The sequence below is a fragment of the Podarcis tiliguerta genome (assembly GCF_965153285.1).
Source record: "Podarcis tiliguerta genome assembly, chromosome: 10".
Taxonomy (NCBI): Eukaryota; Metazoa; Chordata; class Lepidosauria; order Squamata; family Lacertidae; genus Podarcis; species Podarcis tiliguerta.
The window spans coordinates 23,618,731-23,637,604 of NC_139543.1; the positions used below are offsets into that span (position 1 = coordinate 23,618,731).

Here is an 18,874-nt window from a genome sequence, read left to right on the forward strand (position 1 = left end):
AATAACACACTTGCATCAGATATATGATTGTCTTGACTCTAAGCTTTCACCGTGCAATCCACAACGATTGGATTTGTAATAGACCTTTTAGACTCCTAGCTGGTTTTGTGCACTCATTATCCTATCTCATGCTGTGATTGAAATTAAAAGTTCTTTCAAAAAAGGAAGGAAATATGGCTTACTCTTCTCTTTTCAAATTTCCTTTTTTGTTTTTGTATTCTGAAGTCGGGTAAATGTAGTGCAGCCCTGCAATTATGGGATAATGCTGCCGTGTTAAAATAACAAACAATTTATTCCAAATCAATTAAAATACATATCATTGTTCATTTTGTGCTGATTTTGCAATTGTTCAGTGGCGGAAGCCACATAGTTAAAACTTTTAAACCTGAGTGCAATTTACCTTATCGTGATCTCAGTTTTACATGAACTAGTATCTGATTAATGCACACCTTATTGTATCACGGTTGGATCATAATTTTCTAACCAGATTAATTTCTCAGATTATTACTGTTCTCTTGGAGCTAAGCCTTGATGCGCTCACCCAAAAAGTTATTAACATATTTCAATATTAGCATATTTACTTAATGACTTGAGCATATGTGAGACAGAATGCAGCTGGTGGGATAATTTAGTTGTTTGTTGCTATGGATTTTGTATCTTCTTTTTGTAAAGTTTGCGGGCTGGATCAGGGTTTCGTGCAAATGAAACTTATTTGTTTGTTCCATTAATTTTTATGTGTAAGTGCAAACATCACAGTACAGTGGTACCTTGGGATGCGAATGGGATCCGGTCCGGAGCCCCGTTTGCATCCTGAAGCGAATGCAACCCGCGTCTGCGTGTCTGCGCGTGCACGGGTCATGTTTTGCCACTTCCGTGCATGCGCGTGACGTCATTTTGACTGTCTGTGCATGTGCGCATGACAAAACCCGGAAGTAATGTGCTCCATTACTTTCAGGTTGAGTGCAACCCGAAAATACTTAACTTGAAGCACATTTATCCCGAGGTATGACTGTACTCTTAATATAAACTGGGAGTGGAAAGTCAGAGGTCATCGCACATGTTGAGACATGCAGGAAGTACTAGCAGTGACAGAGCATGATTCATGAGAAGGGGTGCCAACTTGAATAAAATATTGGGGGGCAAGTAACACGGCACACACACACCGTTTGAACAGCAGTGCCCATCAACTTTGGGGGAGTCCTCTCAAATATTTTATTGGGGCGGCGACAAAGGGACCTCAGCCCGTAGGAGTTGGCTCCTATGTTCATGAGTTTCAGAAGCCAAAGATAATGTGTCTTCCCCATCAGAGACCCTTTTTAATACTTTAGAGGTTTAGTTCTGTTGGCTTGAGGTCACAAAACTGAAAAGTGGACCTGTCATATGACAGGATTTTTCAACTGGTCAGTTAAGAACAAAGGAAGATAGGATGACCTAGTCCTACCTAACGTATATTATAAATATACTTAAGTTCATTTATCCTGTAAATGCTCATTGCCAACCGCAGTTATACAGTAAAACAGAATAAGCTTTACCTACTTATCAAAAATGAAAACTCAGCTTTCTATTTATAAGTACGATGCCTATTGTGAAACAAAACAAGGCACGTGAAATGAATGTGTGTGGTGGTTTCTCTGACAGCGGAACAATTCAAATGAATGGCTTCCATTCTGAGTAATTTGAATGATTTTGCTCTCAGTATATTCCCTTTTAAAATAGCTTTTATTTTCAAAGGCCAGCACAAGTCTTATTCAGTCTCTGTTTTGCTCTGAGAATGAGGAATGATACAAATTACTGCTTGATTAATAAAGCAGTTTTGTGGGGAAAACCTAATTGGTAGGTAGGTGTGGAATAATAGTGAAACGTTGCAATTAACTGAGTGAGAACTGTGTAACTATCCATCAGTTATGGAAGATTTTCTTTTACATAAAAACATAATATATGAATACTGAATTGGAATATAAAAAGTCTGAGGTAGAATGCTAGGAATGCTGCACCTGGCCAGAATTCCTCTAAATCTTGAATTTTGGCCTTGAAATGTATTGTTATCAGTCATCAGACATATCAGCCTGTCTTGGATCACTTCAGAGACTTTTAACAGTTCGTAGTCTGATATAAAACCAACTTCTGTAGCAATGAGAACTGTTAGAAGGAGTAGTGAGAATTCTTCCCTCTGATTGACAGATGCTTATGCTGATATGCTTCTAGAGTTTTCTAGAGGTTGGTAGAAAGCTATGTCTTATTCAAACCCCCAGCTCAGATTGCTATATAAAGAGAACCCTGTTACATGTTCCTTGAGGTTTGGACATTACTTGACTTTTCTGTGGGGTACAATGAGTACAGTGGTACCTCGGGTTACATATATTTCAGGTTACAGACTCCGCTAACCCAGAAATAGTACCTTGGGTTAAGAACTTTGCTTCAGGATGAGAACAGAAATCGTGCTCTGGTGGCGCGGCGGGCGCGGGAGGCCCCATTATCTAAAGTGGTGCTTCAGGTTAAGAACAGTTTCAGGTTAAGGACGGACCTCTGGAACGAATTAAGTACTTAACCCGAGGTACCACTGTATTATATTCTGCATTTAAAGGACTTCACCCCCTGGACAGGCCATCTCAAGGTATGGCAAAGAGAGAGTTCAAAATTCATATGGGAAGGGAAGAGACCCAGAATTAAACATTTGATCTTAATAGATATAAAGGACAGATGAGGCTTCTCCCTACCAGATCTGAAATTGTACTATGAGGCAGCCTGCTTCACATGGTTGAAGGACTGGTGTAAACCACAGGACCTGGACCTCCTGGATTTGGAGGGCTTCGACAATCGATGGGGATGGCATGCTTACCTTATATACGGAAAAGCCAAAATCTATAAAAACTTCACAAACCACATAATTAGAAAGTCACTTTTCCCAGTCTGGGAGAAATACAAAGAACTGTTGGAGCCCAAAGTTCTGTGGTGGACCTCCCCAATTGAAGCTTCCGTGGTGAAAAGAAAAAATACTCAGGAAATTTGGCCAACATATAAAACTCTTTTAAAGGAAGAAGATAACCAATTAAAATTTAAAAGTTTTGAGGAATCGAGAGAGTACGTCTCAGATTAGTTCCAATACCATCAGGTATATGAAAAATTGAAATCTGACAAACAAAAGGGTTTCATAACAGAAATCTCTCGATTTGAATCCCAGATAGTAAACTCTAAAAGAAAAACCCTCTCCAAAGCACACCAGCTCCTCCTTGACTGGGAAGTCAAGGAGGAAGAGGTCACTGAGGCCACCGTTAAGTGGTCACAGGACGTTGGGTATTCAGTAACCATGCCACAGAAGCTTACTTCCTGGGGATCACAGATTTGGATATCCCACAAAAAATGAAGAGTATATTTTTATATGCCACAGTGGCAGCAAGAATTCTTATCGCTACAAAGTGGAAGAGTGATGAAATCCCTTCTATTCATGAATGGATCCAAAAGTTAACAGATTATGCGGAGTTAGATAGTTTATCAGAAAAAATAAAGAACAAACCAAAACAGGAATTCATCTCAAAATGGGAAGTCTTTAAAGTTTATTTGAAAAACAATTACAGTAGTTTAAGCTCTGTCGCAGCGTTTGAATAACTTTAGTAGTAAATTTAAGAAAGATCTGAAACCTTAGATAAATCAATAATTAGTTAATTTAAGACAAAAACGTGTACTGGCAACAAATAATAGATAATTGAAATAAGGAATGGACGGGAGGTTGGGTCTATAGTCCAAGGACCACTTTTTGTTTTATTGATTTGTAATTAATATTGTCCATATCATGGTTGGGTTTGTATTTCTTGTCTTATTTTTTCTATTTCTTTTTTGGTGTATAAAAAAAAAAGGGGGGGGGGGAGGACTTCACTGCCCTGGGAGGGCATACCCTGTTTTCTCTTGAGACATACAGATGCCAACAGTCTAGAAAGAAGGGAAAAATAAAGTATGTTGCCCTGTGATTGCCAGTTGCTGAGGAGTAGGCTGTCGGTCCATGCTGTGCATATCCTTTGCGTGCTGTGCCTGCGTGCCTGCTGCATAGCCTTATATGATAATTAAACTGCAAGCTTAACTTCCCAACAGCGACCCAGATTATGATCTGTCCATTAGGAGCCCCTCCTATCATAGGACCGAGATGGCCTGGTTGCCCTAACAGATGATCTCCGCAGGCAGCTGGATCGAGGCGGGACGGGGCTGCTGATTCTTTTAGACCTGTCAGCAGCCTTCAACATGGTCGATCATGAACTTCTGGACCACTGCCTTGCCAGTGGGGGGATCCAGGGCACAGTCCTTCAATGGCTCCACTCGTTTCTCTCTGGATGGGGACAGAGGGTGGCACTTGGGGGGGAGACTGTCGTCATGCCACTCCTTGGTGTGTGGAGTGCCGCAGGGTGCGATACTCTCCCCGATGCTTTTCAACATCTTTATGCGCCCCCTTGCCCAGCTTGTCTGGAGGTTTGGTTTGGGCTGCCATCAGTATGCTGATGACACCCAACTCTATCTGTTGATGGACGGCCATCCTGACTTGGCCCCAGATACACTGATCAGATGTTTGGAAGCTGTGGCTGGATGGTTACGTGGGACCCGGTTGAAGTTAAATCCTTTGAAGACCAAGGTCCTTTGGCTGGGTTGGGACAATATGGGATTGGGGGGCCAACTCCCATCTCTTGCGGGAGTTGCCAGCGCCGTCTGCTAAGAGTTTGGGTGTAATCTTCGACACCTCCCTTTCTATGCAGCCATAACAAAGGTGGCATTTTTTCATCTCTGCCAAGCTAAGCAGTTGGCTCCTTATCTCTCTCGCCCTGACCTAGCCACTGTGATCCACATGACGGTCACCTCCATGCTTGATTATTGTAACTCACTCTATGTGGGGCTGCCCTTGAGACTGACCCAGAAACTCCAGCAGGTGCAGAATGCCGTAACAAGGCTCCTTTCGGGGTCTGCCGCGGGATCACATTCACCTGGTGCTATACCAGCTGCACTGACTCCCATTGGAGTACAGGATCAGGTTTAAGGTGCTGGTTTTAACCTTTAAAGCCCTATATGGCCTAGGATCCTCATACCTACAGGACCGCCTCTCCTGGTATGTCCCATGGAGGACCTTATGGTCAAATAAAAACATCTTGGAGATCCCGGGCCACAAGGAGGTTAGGCTGGCCTCGACCAGAGCCAGGGCTTTTTCAGCTGTGGCCCCGATTTGGTGGAACGCTCTGTCACAAGAGACTAGGGCCCTGCGGGACTTGACATCTTTCTGCAGGGCCTGCAAGATGGAGCTGTTCCACCAGGCCTTTGGCCAAGGCACAGTCTGACCCCCTCTCTCCTTCTGTAATCCTCATAGAACTCTAGCCCAATGGTTGCCATTAATTTGATTCTGAATTGATTTTAAAATGTATTTTAATTAATTGACTGTGTGGTTTTATGTACACTGTGCTATTTTTACTTGTTAGCGGCTCTGAGCCCGGCTTTGGTGCGGGGCGGGCGGCGGGCGGCGGCGGGGATATATATATATATATATATATATATATATATATAATTATTATTTTCATGCATCTGGCTTGAAGATTGTGTGGCTGTTTTATTCCATCATATGTTGAGTGTGAAAAGAAAGGGGATCAGAAAAGGGACAGTGGATCATCATTTTTATTGATTTCTAGTCCCAGCTTACCACTGCCATTCAGGCAGGCAGATCCATATCAGGGGGGAACTCTGAAAATGCACAAAATAGCAGTACATTAGTTAGTTAGTAGGGCTGAACTGAAATGTCCCCTTTTAACAGTTGATGAAATATAAGGATAAGCATTTTAGTGGGGAGGTGAATGGGGGGTGGGGGGCTATAGCAGTGGCACGTCTCTCTCCTTCTTCCATTTACAATAAAAAAGCCCTTGGAATGATGTTATGTCACAATGCAGTCTTGTTCCAGAAGAAATGGGGGGCAGGTGATGGCAGCCACCAGCTTTAACATCTGAGGAAACTGGAAGTAAAATATAGTGGTACCTCATGTTACAGACGCTTCAGTTTACAGACTCCGCTAACCCAGAAATAGTACCTCGGGTTAAGAATTTGGCTTCAGGATGAGAACAGAAATTGTGCAGCAGCAGCAGGAGACCGCATTAGCTAAAGTGGGACCGCAGGTTAAGAACAGTTTCAGGTTAAGAACGGACCTCCAGAATGAATTAAGTTCTTAACCCGAGCTACCACTGTACACAGTTTGATCACAGCCGCAGGAATTGATTCAACTCAGTTTTTTATCAAGCTATAAGGAGATCACGATAACTTTGGTACATATTTGACAGAGACTCCTTTCGATGGAAAGACACAAATAAGAGTCTGTTGGCTTGTTAAAAACACATTTATTATACTTGGTTTGAAATCGTAACTGGGAAGCTGGAGCTTATCATTTGAGCTATGTAGGTAGGAAACATGAGAAAGTCAGTCCTTTGTGTTGTATTGAAAAAAGTAATTGTGCTTGTGGAATGACTTCGACTTGGGCAACAAAGCTTTCCCTCCCTCTCCTTACACATTCCTGCTCCTCCTCCTAATCTGACCTGGGTTTCCCCACAACCCTCCATAGCAGATTTGGCAAGAGGAGAGATGGGGAGTTTCATTGCATGAACAGAGGTAATTCAAGGGGTACAATTACTCCATTGATACAACCCTTTGCTCTCTCTGTTATTTTTTTAGTTTTAAAAAACCTGTTAATCATACACAAGATCAGTAGCATCAGCAGAAGAAGCTACTACCGCAAGTGAAGAGCATAATTAAACGTTGTTTAGATTTTATGGCCTATAGCTGCTGAAATGAAGGAGAATATGAATAAACATCACTATTGACAAAATTGCATGTTACGCCTGATTACTTAATTACTCTCAGTGTGTATCGTTACATGGGAGCCAAATAAAAAAAAAAACTTTGTGGTGCACTGGTAGTGTCTTATTAAATCAGTAAGTAATCTACTGAATATTGAAATGTTTGGTTCACTGGGTAGATCATCTCTCCCTGTATCATTCACTTGTTCCAATGACGGATTTTAATTTGGCTACATTCCTTTTTTGAATAATCTGTACAACTGATTTAGGTCTGTGTATTTTCCCGGACAACACCATTTGCACATCTTCTTCCTGCCCACAATCTGATCAGTTCTCCATCAAGATTTGAGATATGGAGCTGGTGCATGACCAGATGTGTTTCTTTTTGAAGGAGGATGGTGACAGGGCCACATGATAGCTATTCGGATCTCCACTAATGCAAATTATCACCTGTTTTAGGAAAGAGCTGTATGGCAGGAACAAGCCAGGCCTCTTGCTGTGGACATTCTCACCTGCTCTGCTCCCAGAACTAATAGAGGGGGGGAAAAATTCATATGGAGAGGTTGCTCTCCTAGACAGCTAGAATCAGTGTAGACAGAATTATGAAACTGTGTACTTATAAGAACTTATACGTATAGGAACCAAGCATTTTTTAAACTCTGCCTCTGTCCAGGACACCTGATCTCATCTTAGTCATCAATTCCAGCCTGGAAAAGTACATGAAGGAGGAAATTGGGGGGGGGGGGAGTGTGACTCTTGCAGCATCTTCAACTCTCTGTACTTTCTTTCCACTTCCTCATCTCTACATTGCTGACCTCAGTCTGGAAAAGTGGGCAGAGGGCCACTGGGGAGCAGAGATGGATTTAGGGTAGCACGACTGTTTCCGCTGCACTGGGCACCAAGCCTAGGAGACATTGCAGGGCATCACAATGGTGGCATTGTGAATTGAATAGAACAAGGTGAGAGATGGCGGGGGGCAGGGGAGAGAGAGAGAGAAAGCGCTGAATTTTGGACTTGCACAGCACCGCTGAAATTTGAAAGACCAAAATTTACCCCTGCTGGGGAAGAAACCCTGAGAGCCACAGGTAGCCCACAGATCGCCCACTTATGTGTTAGCTTGTGCTACTGTTAAATTTTCTGGAATAACTCCTAATAGGTCTAATTCACAGCAGGGAATTCTATCTTGTGGGGGCCTTGGTTGAAACAAATGTGCCCCTTTTCTGTTGTTTGGTGTCAGACCTTGTGGACCCTTATGTAATGCGTCCTCATTGGGTCTCATGCACTTCATGTCTTTATGTGTGCACACACAAACCAAGCCTTTTTGAAAACTCTGCCTCTGAAATTTTTGTAGATGGCTGTTTCTGTTGAGGAGGCGGGCCCTTCACCATATTGGACTCCTAACAAATACCCGACAATAACCTCTACTGCTATTTATTTCCTGCATTAGACTAATGCTATGGAGAAAAAATATCCCAATTTGCTTTGTAGGAAGATGTTTTTGTTTCTGTTTTTGAAACTCATTAATGAGCAGCAAAGTGGAATACACTTTCAGTATAGAAATGTTATTTGTTGGACTGGGAACACTTCCTTCAGATTAGGAACAGTATTTTTAATCTCATGGTTTCCTGTATTCATTTGTTGTGTCTTATTTTTGTCATTGTCAGGGCAAAATGAAACTGCTCTTTCATTTCTTAACAAGTCATAAATCATTTTCACTATTCACTATTTTCATACTGATGAGTTGTTTATGTAAGCACATAGCCTCCCGTCTCCCCTGCATTTTGCTGTGGAAGCGCACCTTCTTGCAATTGGTTTTGTGTTAGTCGTAGATCAACAAAACCTATCGTATAGAACATCTGAAACCCTTTCGTATAATGGGTGTTTCAACAACCTTTGCATAATGTTATCAATATACATCTCATTGCATATTCCATTCTCGATACTTGATTTCACTTTGGTGAGCAGTAACATTCCCCGTGACCTTAAGGGTGAATTTTGTGATACTGAGAGATGTATCTGTGGCACAGAAGTTACTTCTCAGCTTCCTTCCTGTCAGTTTTCCTTGTGAAGCAACAAAACTCTCTTTTGTAGCCTGAGCTTATAGAGCAGCTTGATGGGGGTTGAAATAGAGTGGTATGTTGGGAAATTCCATTTTAAAGGAATGACAGGCAGATGCATGTGTAAGTTTATTAACTGGGTTGCACCAGTAGCCCAGGTGTTCTTTAAAATAAATGAACATTATCTTAAAATGCAGTCTGAGATGATCGGGGGTGGTGGTCCTCCTTACAGATAATATATTCCATGGACTATACATATTAATCTTAGTTGATTGAATTTTGCTTTTCATACAACAGAACTCTCATCTCTCTCTGTCTCTTTTTATCTTCTTCTCAGCCTTCTTTGAATCCTGGAGGAAGACAGGAATCTGATGTAGTTCTTTTAAACCACTGGAGTATTAGAAATTATGAAGTGCAACGTGGAGACATAGTTTCACTGGTGTAAGTAACTAAACTATACTTCAATATATCTGCATTCTTCTTTAGTCCATTAATGTTCTTCAAAGGTTTTCCATGTGAAATGCTGTTACGCAGTTATGGCTGCAGACAAGAACACGACAGATTCGTTGCATGAGTAACAAATTCAATTATTACTGTTGAATTCCAGATCTTCAAAGCGTTTATCATCATGCATTTGAAAGCGCAATGCCAGTATATGTGGCAATACATACTTGTGGATAAGAAATGCAAATGTAAGCAGCCTTCAGTGATGTAGCATTAATAATAATAATTATATGAATAATAAGACCACAGTGAAAGATGGTAGAAAAATATGTTGAATTGGTTGGATTAAAGATTTAGATACGTTGCAGATTCCTCTTAGTGTGGAACGCAATACTTGATCTGCTTTGATGTAGATGTTGGCATTGCTCCATTTCAGGAAGAAGTATGATGTGGAAGTTGGACCAAAATTGGTCATTCCTGAAACATTCCTGAATCAGTTGTTGACTTATTCATGGAGTGAGTAGCCATTAGGTGGCACTGTTTCTCTGTTCAATGCTTCCCTCCATTTAGATAATGTAAACTGTCCTGCTCTTAATGCAATGTAGAAATGGAATGTCGAATTGTGCAGAACAGACACAATGACATTAAGCGAATTGATGGTACATGCTCTAATGACAAAATTTATTTTTTAGCTTTATAATCAATGCATGCACTGAACAGACAGCTATGAGAGTTGTCTTTGGTTTTCCCCTGCTGAAAGTTGTCCACATTGGAACTGGTTGTTGGGAAAGGTATATTTTTTATGTATACTGTTAGAAATTCTCAGAGTACACAAGCAGCATTTATTGGTTGTTTCTGTATTAGCTGCTTGCTGTTGCATTTTGCAATAATGCTATTATGACTTTTTTTGTGTGATGATCTTTCAGCGGTAATGTTGTGAAGCTCATTCTTATTTATGTGCTTATTATATGCATAGTTGCTGCTTATGTCTGATAAGGCTCCAAAAAAGGATGCAACAAACCCACTCATAAGTAAGATTAATGCACAGATACCCATTTTCAACGACCTTGTGTTGGAGGAACTGTAATTACTTTGTGGAGGAGCAAGAAAACAAAGCACTCAGGCACAAGCACTGTTGAGGGAGAATCTGCCATCTTTGCCCTTTGTTGCTTCCTTTGACCTTCCATGTCCTTCACTGGCTACTTTGGACTTCCACGTGCTACAGGATAAAGCTTTCTCCCTCCCCCTAAAAAATAATATTCAGGATTGCACAGCCACAGTTGTCCTAATTTTTCTTGGTTCTTTCTCCTCCTAATGTCAAGAGAAACCTCACCAGTCATGTGTATGGGAAAGGGGTAATCTTTCTTGAAAGGTTCCCGGGCCCCTTGGCTCTGTAAGGGTCTAATTTGGTTTGGCAGCCTCAGGCAGTTGAGAAGTAGTAGGAATGTGAAGTGGTGGTGGTTGAAGGCTGCTATCCAGGGATGGAGAACTGCGGTTCCTCCCCTTCCGATTCCAGGGGGAAACTGACTTGCTGGTTCTCCCTGATGCACTGCCCACATAGCCCAGAGCCTCATTTTGGAGGGAGAAGACTGCAACCAGCTGGTGTGGGTAGCTGAGCAGGAGACAGTGGTGGCTGAACTGGAGTCAGAGGGGCAGAGGGTCTTGTTCCCAAGATCCAGGTGCTGTCTTTTTAGGTGGGATCAGACAAAGTGTGCATCTGCACACATGGAATTTCCATAAGGCAAGAGAGTCTTGCAAGTGAACTTGTCATACCTTGTTGTTAAAAGCTGGGTGGGAGAGCCATGCCAATGGACAAGACATCTTCATTGCTTCTGTCCAGTTCTGAATTTTATGCCTTGGCTTTGGAATAATGACTAATGGACCCTTGGTGTGCTGCTAAGCCTGTGCTGTTACTTGCCTGAATAAATATCTCTTTCTTATGCTAAGGTGCATGGTAAGATTCTATACACTACCGTGTTTCCCAAACACTTGGTTTCAAAGGATAGTTGTGGTTATGGTGGAAGTGATGCCCTAGTGGTGTACATCAATCAAAGGTTACAATAAAGACTATAACATTGTACGAACCCTTCTGAATAAATGGAATTTTGGAAACCTGAATCTGATAATGCTTCATTTTTATGGGATATCATTACTTTATGTTATATTTCAATAAACATATCCCTGCCACCTCCTCCCAAAAGATTATGATCTGCTGAGAAGTTCAACAATGTGTTGTGAATTCTTTGGGTATCTTATTTCCTAACTATTATGTCCCATTTTCTACCATTAAAAGTGGCACCTGAAGTGGTGAACAAGCATAATAAAATAATAATAGAACATAATTGAAGCAAAAACCCAGAAACAATGCAAATTAATAACTAGCACAGTCAGATTAAAATTCTATGCAGAGGAAACCAAATGGATGCAGCTTTTTGGTAGTCATAAATACTAGGCAGTGAAATGTAGTGTAAGTTATTGATGGTTTGAAATAAAGCATGCAGTGTCAGTACATCCATAAATAATAGCCTCTTTAGTAAATTATTAGCTGAAAATGTTGGTGTTAAATCTGCTGCATCTGATCATTATTGTTTTTGAAATACAACTGACTGTAATCAGCAGCTGCTCTTTCCAAAGACATACAGCGCTTACTGATTGGAATTGTTGTGGTGGAATTATCCTGAATTAAGCTTCCCCACCCCTCACCTGATTTCATTCCACCACACTACCTAGGCACACCTTATTTTAGTTTAGGTTTGTTTGTACCTCGGAGATGGCAAGCATTAATCTTTGGATTTCAGTATACTGTAGACAAAATGAAGACATAGTAGAATTGGTTAAACTTGGGGGGGGGGGGAGAATAATTTAAGAACATTGTCAAAATTGCAAGAGAAATTTGAGGAGGTCTCCCAGCACACACTTCTTTCCGTTATTTAAAATTTAGTGTGACATGGTGGTTTATTAACAAAAATAACTTGTCATACCTGCATACAGTTCTGTAATGCAACAGGTACTGTAGTGTAAAAGGAATGTTTGAAATTGAGAAAGAAGCACTAGCTTTATAACCAGTAAAACTAATGCAATAATCTCATGTTTGAATGCAACCTAGGTGCCATTAAACAAGCTTGGGTAATAAAGAACTTTTAATGGCTCAGACCAAATAGAAATAGATTCTTGGTTCTAAATGTTTTCTGAATGCTTCAAAGGCTATATTTGCAACACAAAATTACAAATAAATTTAGTCTCCCTTGATATTTTCTAGTGTCTCATAGTTTGAGCCTCTTGTAACTCAACTGGTACTCAAACCAAATGTTCTCTAAAACCATTATAGTTAATATCCATTGATAATCTTATTCATTCTGATAGTCTCAAGTATTGTCTGTTGTAATTATGCAGCACTGTCCACATCATCTAAGGTTTGTGATTAGAGTAAGTGAATCCTAAGAGCATTAAATACATCAGTAAACCTTTGGAGTGCTCTTCTGATCTATGATAAGCTTTCCCAAACTAAGGAATAGAAAGGAATAGGAGACCAGAAAAGAAAAGAAAGAAAAAAGTTAAGAGATTTGTAGCTTGAAAGAGACCAATTTAAAAATTTAAAAACATAAATTAAGCAAATCTAAACACCCACCCTAATCTTTCTCTCAAGGGTTTGCCAGTATTTTCTCTGCAATTGCTTTCTTCTGTGTTAAAATGATGCATATGGCTCTTTAGGAATTCTTAAAGTTGCATCAAGATGGGAAATCACCAGCATAAATATCCCATTTAGTATAGAAAAGCACAGCTGTTACTATATTTTAATTGGAAGCCTTGGTGCTGCCTGACTACCAAGCGAGACACAGATTCCCCTTTACAGATACATGCATTGGCATGGTTACAATGGCTTCGCCAGCCGAATAACATGTAAGGATTTGCACCCATGCAGTTCTTCTGAATCGCCTTTTCCTGAAACCAGTGAGCAGATGGCAAAACAGTTACGATACAGAAAACAACTGTCACACCCCTGCTGCATCCATTCTTTTCTCTTTTTCTCATAATACTAGAACTCAGGTCATCCAATTAAACTGATTGACAGAATATTCAGGACAGACAAAATGAAGTACCTCACACCATCATATAATCAATTTGCTGCCGCAAGATGATGTGATGGCTACTAACACAGATGGCTTTAGAATGGGGTTTAGCAAATCCGTAGATGAAACAGCTGTATCAATACTATTAGTTATATGCAACCTCCAGGCTCAGAGTTAGTATGTCCTTAAGTACCAGTTGATGGGAGGAATAACTCCCCAAATCATGCCCTCTTGCCTCCTTGTGGCCTTCTAGAAGCATCTTTCACTACTGTGGGGAACAGGATTTTGTCTGATCCAACATCATCCCCAGATGTTCACATATTACAGTGGCACCTCTACTTATGAACGTGATCCGTTTTGGGGTGCCGTTCGCACCCCAAAAAAGTCTGTAAATAGAGTGCCGCTACTGCGCATGCATGAAATGCGATAGAGCATTTCTGCGCATGTGTGAAGCGTGGAGATCACTTCTGCGTGAAGCACAGGCCGAACCCAAAAGTAAACTCTTCTGGGATTTGCCGCGTTCATAACCTGAAAAGACACAACGTGAAGCAAACGTAACATGAGGTATCACTGTACTTATTTACATGATGGATTTCAAAACTGTCTTTCTGGATAAATTGTCCTCTGAAGGCAGTTTATGATGGTCCAAAATAAACGTAATAATTTGCACAAAAACAGTGAGAAGAGCAAACAAATGAATAAAGCAAATCACCAGCAAATAAAACAACTTTAAAATTGCAGTGGCCGTGGCAGATATAACAGATATGAATACATAGAACCGTAAATCATACAAAATCCAACATGAATGAAAAAGTCTTTAGGGCCCTCGCAAATGCCAGTCTGAGAGGGGAGGCAGGAGGAGTGAATAAATTTCCCTGTGAGAATATTCTAGAGATGCATGGTCATCACAGAAAAGGTAGTTGCTAGCCTAGCAGCTCCTACAGGTGGACCAGGAAGCAGAATCTCAAATGCTGAAATAGAGAACTTGGTGGTTCATACAAGTTCAGATAGTTTTTCAGGTAGCCTGGTCTTAGACCATTTAGAGTTTTACAGGTTAATGCCAGCACGTCAAACTGGTCTTGAAAACAAATAGGCAGCCAGAGAAAATGGTGCAATGTGATTAGGGCTGGGTGATAATATTGTCCTAAGCCGGTTTGAAGTCCGTATTGTGATATTGGTTTCATAATTTTTGACCTGGAAATATATCATGAATAAGGATGTGTGTTTGTATGGGTGTTATGCAAAAATCACAATGCATAGGGGCGGGGCGGGGGGAAACATGAAGCCAGCCATTGCCTCTACATAGCTCCATTCTTATTTCAGAAATTGTAATATATCAGTATATCACTCGGCTATGAGTGATCACCAAAGAAGAATATCGCAATGTTTATTTATCAGGTGATATATCATGATGTTGAAAACCAGATATTGCCCAGCCCTACTGCTCACCTCTACATAGTTCCATCCTTATTTCAGACATTGTGATATATTGGTATATCACTATGCTTTGCCCAGCCCTAAATGTGATCAGAATGCCTAGCTTCTACAGATGTTCTTGCTGCCACATTTTGCAAGAACGGAAGCTTCCAAACCATTTTTTAAGGTAGACACACATAGAATCCATTAGGGTCATGTTTTTGTTTTTTTAAATATATTAAGAGGGTTTTTTTTGTTTTTGTCTTAATTTTGTCCTGTATAGCAAGCATTTTATCTCTCTCTCTCTCTCTCTCTCTCTCTCTCTCTCTCTCTCTCTCTCTCTCTCTGTGTGTGTGTGTGTCTCTCTCTCTCTCTCTCATACACACAATTGTAAGGATACAGAATTGGGGTCCTAATTTCACATTAAAGAGTTTAGCAGCAATGCCAAGCCTTTTGAACTTGGAGGTTGTGTGGATTAATGCAAATGTGCCCCCCCCCCCGTTTTTGTTTTTAAAAGCCAGCCTTTAGTTGTCAATATCCTCTAGCAGGGAAGAACACTGTAGGAGTGCATGATCATGCATTTAAATACGTTTCCACAGCATCTCGGCTGTAAGGTCATATCCAACAGCAAGTTAAAAATAGACTGTGTTGAGTGTAAAGGGGAAGTTAAGCAGACACAAACAATGCAGCAGGCCTTCTGGGTATACAGGATGCCATTATCCTTTGCTTGCTTGTATTATATTTTCTCTCTTTGCAGTAGAGGCCACATTTCCCTTGCTACAGCTGTTATAGAGCTTGTTACAGCATAGATACTGTTTCTAATTTTATTGGTTTTCTCTAAGCAACACATGCAACACGACACAAGTAATATGTTTACAGTGTATTGTTTTCGAAAGGCATAGCTTTGAAAAATGTGCCCAGTGTATCACTGCAAGTTTACAAAGACTACTGAACCACACAACTGAAGTCTGGGAGTTATGCACAGTTTGGCCAAATGTTTATTCAACAACCAAAATCCCTTCTTAGCCAGTCATTGTTGATGATATTGGGCTAGATGGTCTTCTTAGATATAATACAACTTTTAATGTTATTACATAGCTTTTTTGCTTTATTTCCCGTGTTCCGCCCGTGATGGATGTTGAAGGGCAGTGTAAGAATACATATCTTGAAGATCAGGCAGTTTTGATATAGAGGACTACCTTATTTCAAAGGTCTAGTGAAACTGTCTGCTTTCCATCTCCCTTTCATTTTCTGCTTAGACTTCTGTTTGGGATAAAGCAATGTTAAGTTTACAGTAGTGAATATTTCCCTTTAGAAAGACTTTGCATGCCAGCAAGCTGCTTAGATGCATAAATTTATAAGATTGGAACTGGGGTGTTTTAACCAGCAGTGCATATTGTATGTTCGTATCACATAATAATGGGCTTAATTAATGATCACCTTCTCTTTAACCCTTTCAACTATTCTCCATCAGGTGTTTCTTGATTGAAACAGCTTGTATTGTGTTGAGGAAATGTTGCAAATTTAATTGGTATCTAAGCTCTTCACCTTGAATGCTCCTTTAATGTAGGCACAATGCATAATGTACTATTAGACTATTATTTAGAGGTAACGAACACCAAGGGCATTTGCCACTCAGGGAAAAATATGTGTTGAAAATGGAGATAAAATCAATATGTAAAACTTTATAAATTGATGGAAGTTGTACTTGTTCCTTCTGGTTTGGTGACAACATGGATATGTGGACTCAGACTCTCTATGCAGAAATATATGTGAAAGCTTAAGAAGGGAAAAAATTGCTTTGCTTTCAAAGTGAGGCCTCTGTTCACCGAGTTGTGAATTTCATGGGTGTTTTTATTATTATATTTATATCTCACTCTTGCTCCCATGTGCTCAGCATGTAGTTTTCCCAATCTTTCCTCACAACAACCCTGTGAAGTAGGTTAGTTTGAGATATGTTGATTGGCCCAAGCTCACCCAGTGAGCTTCATGAAGGCTGAGTGGGGATCTGGGCTTCTAACCACTATATCTCACTGGGTCAAACTTTTCATTAAATAGTATTCATTAAATAGTTTCCAGCACCCACAGCACACAGTTCTAATACTTAGGAAGCCTAGATGATGACCATTTCGTACAGTTTAGATTGCTTACAATGGCATGAATAATAATAATAATAATAATAATGTATTTATATGCCACCCATCTGACTGGATTGCCCCAGCCACTCTGGGTGGCTTCCAACAAATTAAACAATTAAGCACAGTTAAACTTCAAACATTAAAGAACTTTTCTATACAAGGCTGCCTTCAGATGTCTTCTGAAAGTCAAATAGTTGTTTGTTTCCTTGACATCTGATGGGAGGGCGTTCCACAGGGTGGGTGCGACTACCGAGAAGGCCCTCTGTCTGGTTCCCTGTAATATTCACTATAGGTATCAATGTGAAAGTCACGTACAGATTAGAGCATTTGATGACAGATACACACATTCTTCTTCATGTATTTGAGAGTAGGGAAGGACCTCTGCAGTCCCCCCCCCCAAAAAAAAAAGAAAAAGAAAAAGAAAAGCCCACAGTTACAATATACAATGTTGACGTTTGCATGGGTTTTGTGTTAATTCTTCTATGGAAGTGGTCTGTCCTTTTTTGCTACATGAAAAGCTCAATTATATGCAAAGATGCACATGTCAAAAAACATTCTGTACTACTTATCAGCTCTCATTTTCTTTCAATGACACCATTTAGATTTAAATGCATTTGGTGTGTAAGCAGAATTCATATGCTTGGCTTAAGTATAACTCATTGAAGGGTTCCTAAATGGTACATCCTGCAATTTAATATTTATGATTCTCATAATATTGCTAAGCTGGCCTAAGGGAGTCTTGTTACCAAGCTAAAAGATGTGAGGTCAGCTGCAACTGACTGTAACAGTATTTAAACGATTAAGCCATTTGTGGAAGAATGAATTCTGCAAACAAATATCCTGTACAACAAACTACCCATTCATTGTTTCTCTCATGGCAAAGAGAATAATCCTGTGATTAAAATATTACATTAATTATATACATACGACTTGGAATTATTAATATATTGTTTAAACTAGAAAACAGACAACACAAAATTTCAGCTGTACATAAACGATGTTCAGAGAATCCATTGTTTTCTAATGAAGGCCACCTGAAGTTAATCATTCACTGCTTGAAGCAGATTACTCTGCTTATTTTTCCAAGTTTGTTGAACAAAATGATAAAACTATTGCTTTTTGTTTCTATTTTAATCTATAGTTGGGACTTTTTGTTCATATCCTAATGTACTTTAGCTTTATCAAAGCTTCTGGAAGGAATTAAGGACCAATAAAGATAAAGAGTTTCTGTAGATTGAGGTTCTCAACTGTTGTTCTATGACACCATCACCAGATAAAGACAGAGTGCGGGGAAAGAAAGGACTAGGCACACAGTGATTGCTAATCCTGATTTATTTCATTTATAAAAAATATAAATACTGTATAGTAAAATAATAAAAAATTTAAAAAGCTTAAGCAAAAGAGTTAAAACAAACACCAGTAGATCGTGGTGTGTGTGTGTGTACTCTTAATTGCCCACATAGGCCTGGCAGAATAGAAAAGGCATTTAAAAGTTGGTGCAGAAGGTGCCCTCTGAAACGCTGTTGGCAGGCTGCTCCATAGGACAGTGCCAGTTTCTATAAAGATTTGGTTTTCTGTTGTTGACAAACGAGCCTAACCAACTTGGGGAACTTGCAAACAATTAGCAGAGAACAGAAAAACAGTCAAAAAGCAAGGAGCAGCAGCAGGAGGATCCAGTGATTGACAGTGTGTCCCCTTTACCCCAAATTTGGATAGTAATTTCCATAGGGGTAACCATGTTAGCCTGTTGCAGAAAAAACAGCGGTCCTTGCAGCATAGTCTTCTTCAGCTTGGGGTCCCCACCAGCTTTGCAGTGGTTTCAGTCTTACCTGGCTGGTCACTTCCAGAGGGTGATGCTTAGGGAATGCTTTTCAGCCCCATGAAACCTTCAATGTGGGGTTTGTCAGGGTTCAGTTTTATCTCCCATGCTGTTTAACAGC

At 40.2% G+C, this 18,874-nt stretch overlaps 1 protein-coding gene across 2 annotated transcripts in view; it reads left to right on the forward strand.

Moving 5' to 3' along the window:
• The window catches only part of IMMP2L (inner mitochondrial membrane peptidase subunit 2), a 453,218-nt gene that overhangs the window by 20,606 nt on the left and 413,738 nt on the right, over nucleotides 1-18,874 (forward strand). For both annotated transcript variants that reach the window (XM_083400141.1, XM_083400142.1), the window contains exon 3: nucleotides 9,204-9,307. In XM_083400141.1, coding sequence (XP_083256267.1) covers nucleotides 9,204-9,307 — 104 coding nt within the window. The remainder of the gene's footprint in view (nucleotides 1-9,203; nucleotides 9,308-18,874) is intronic.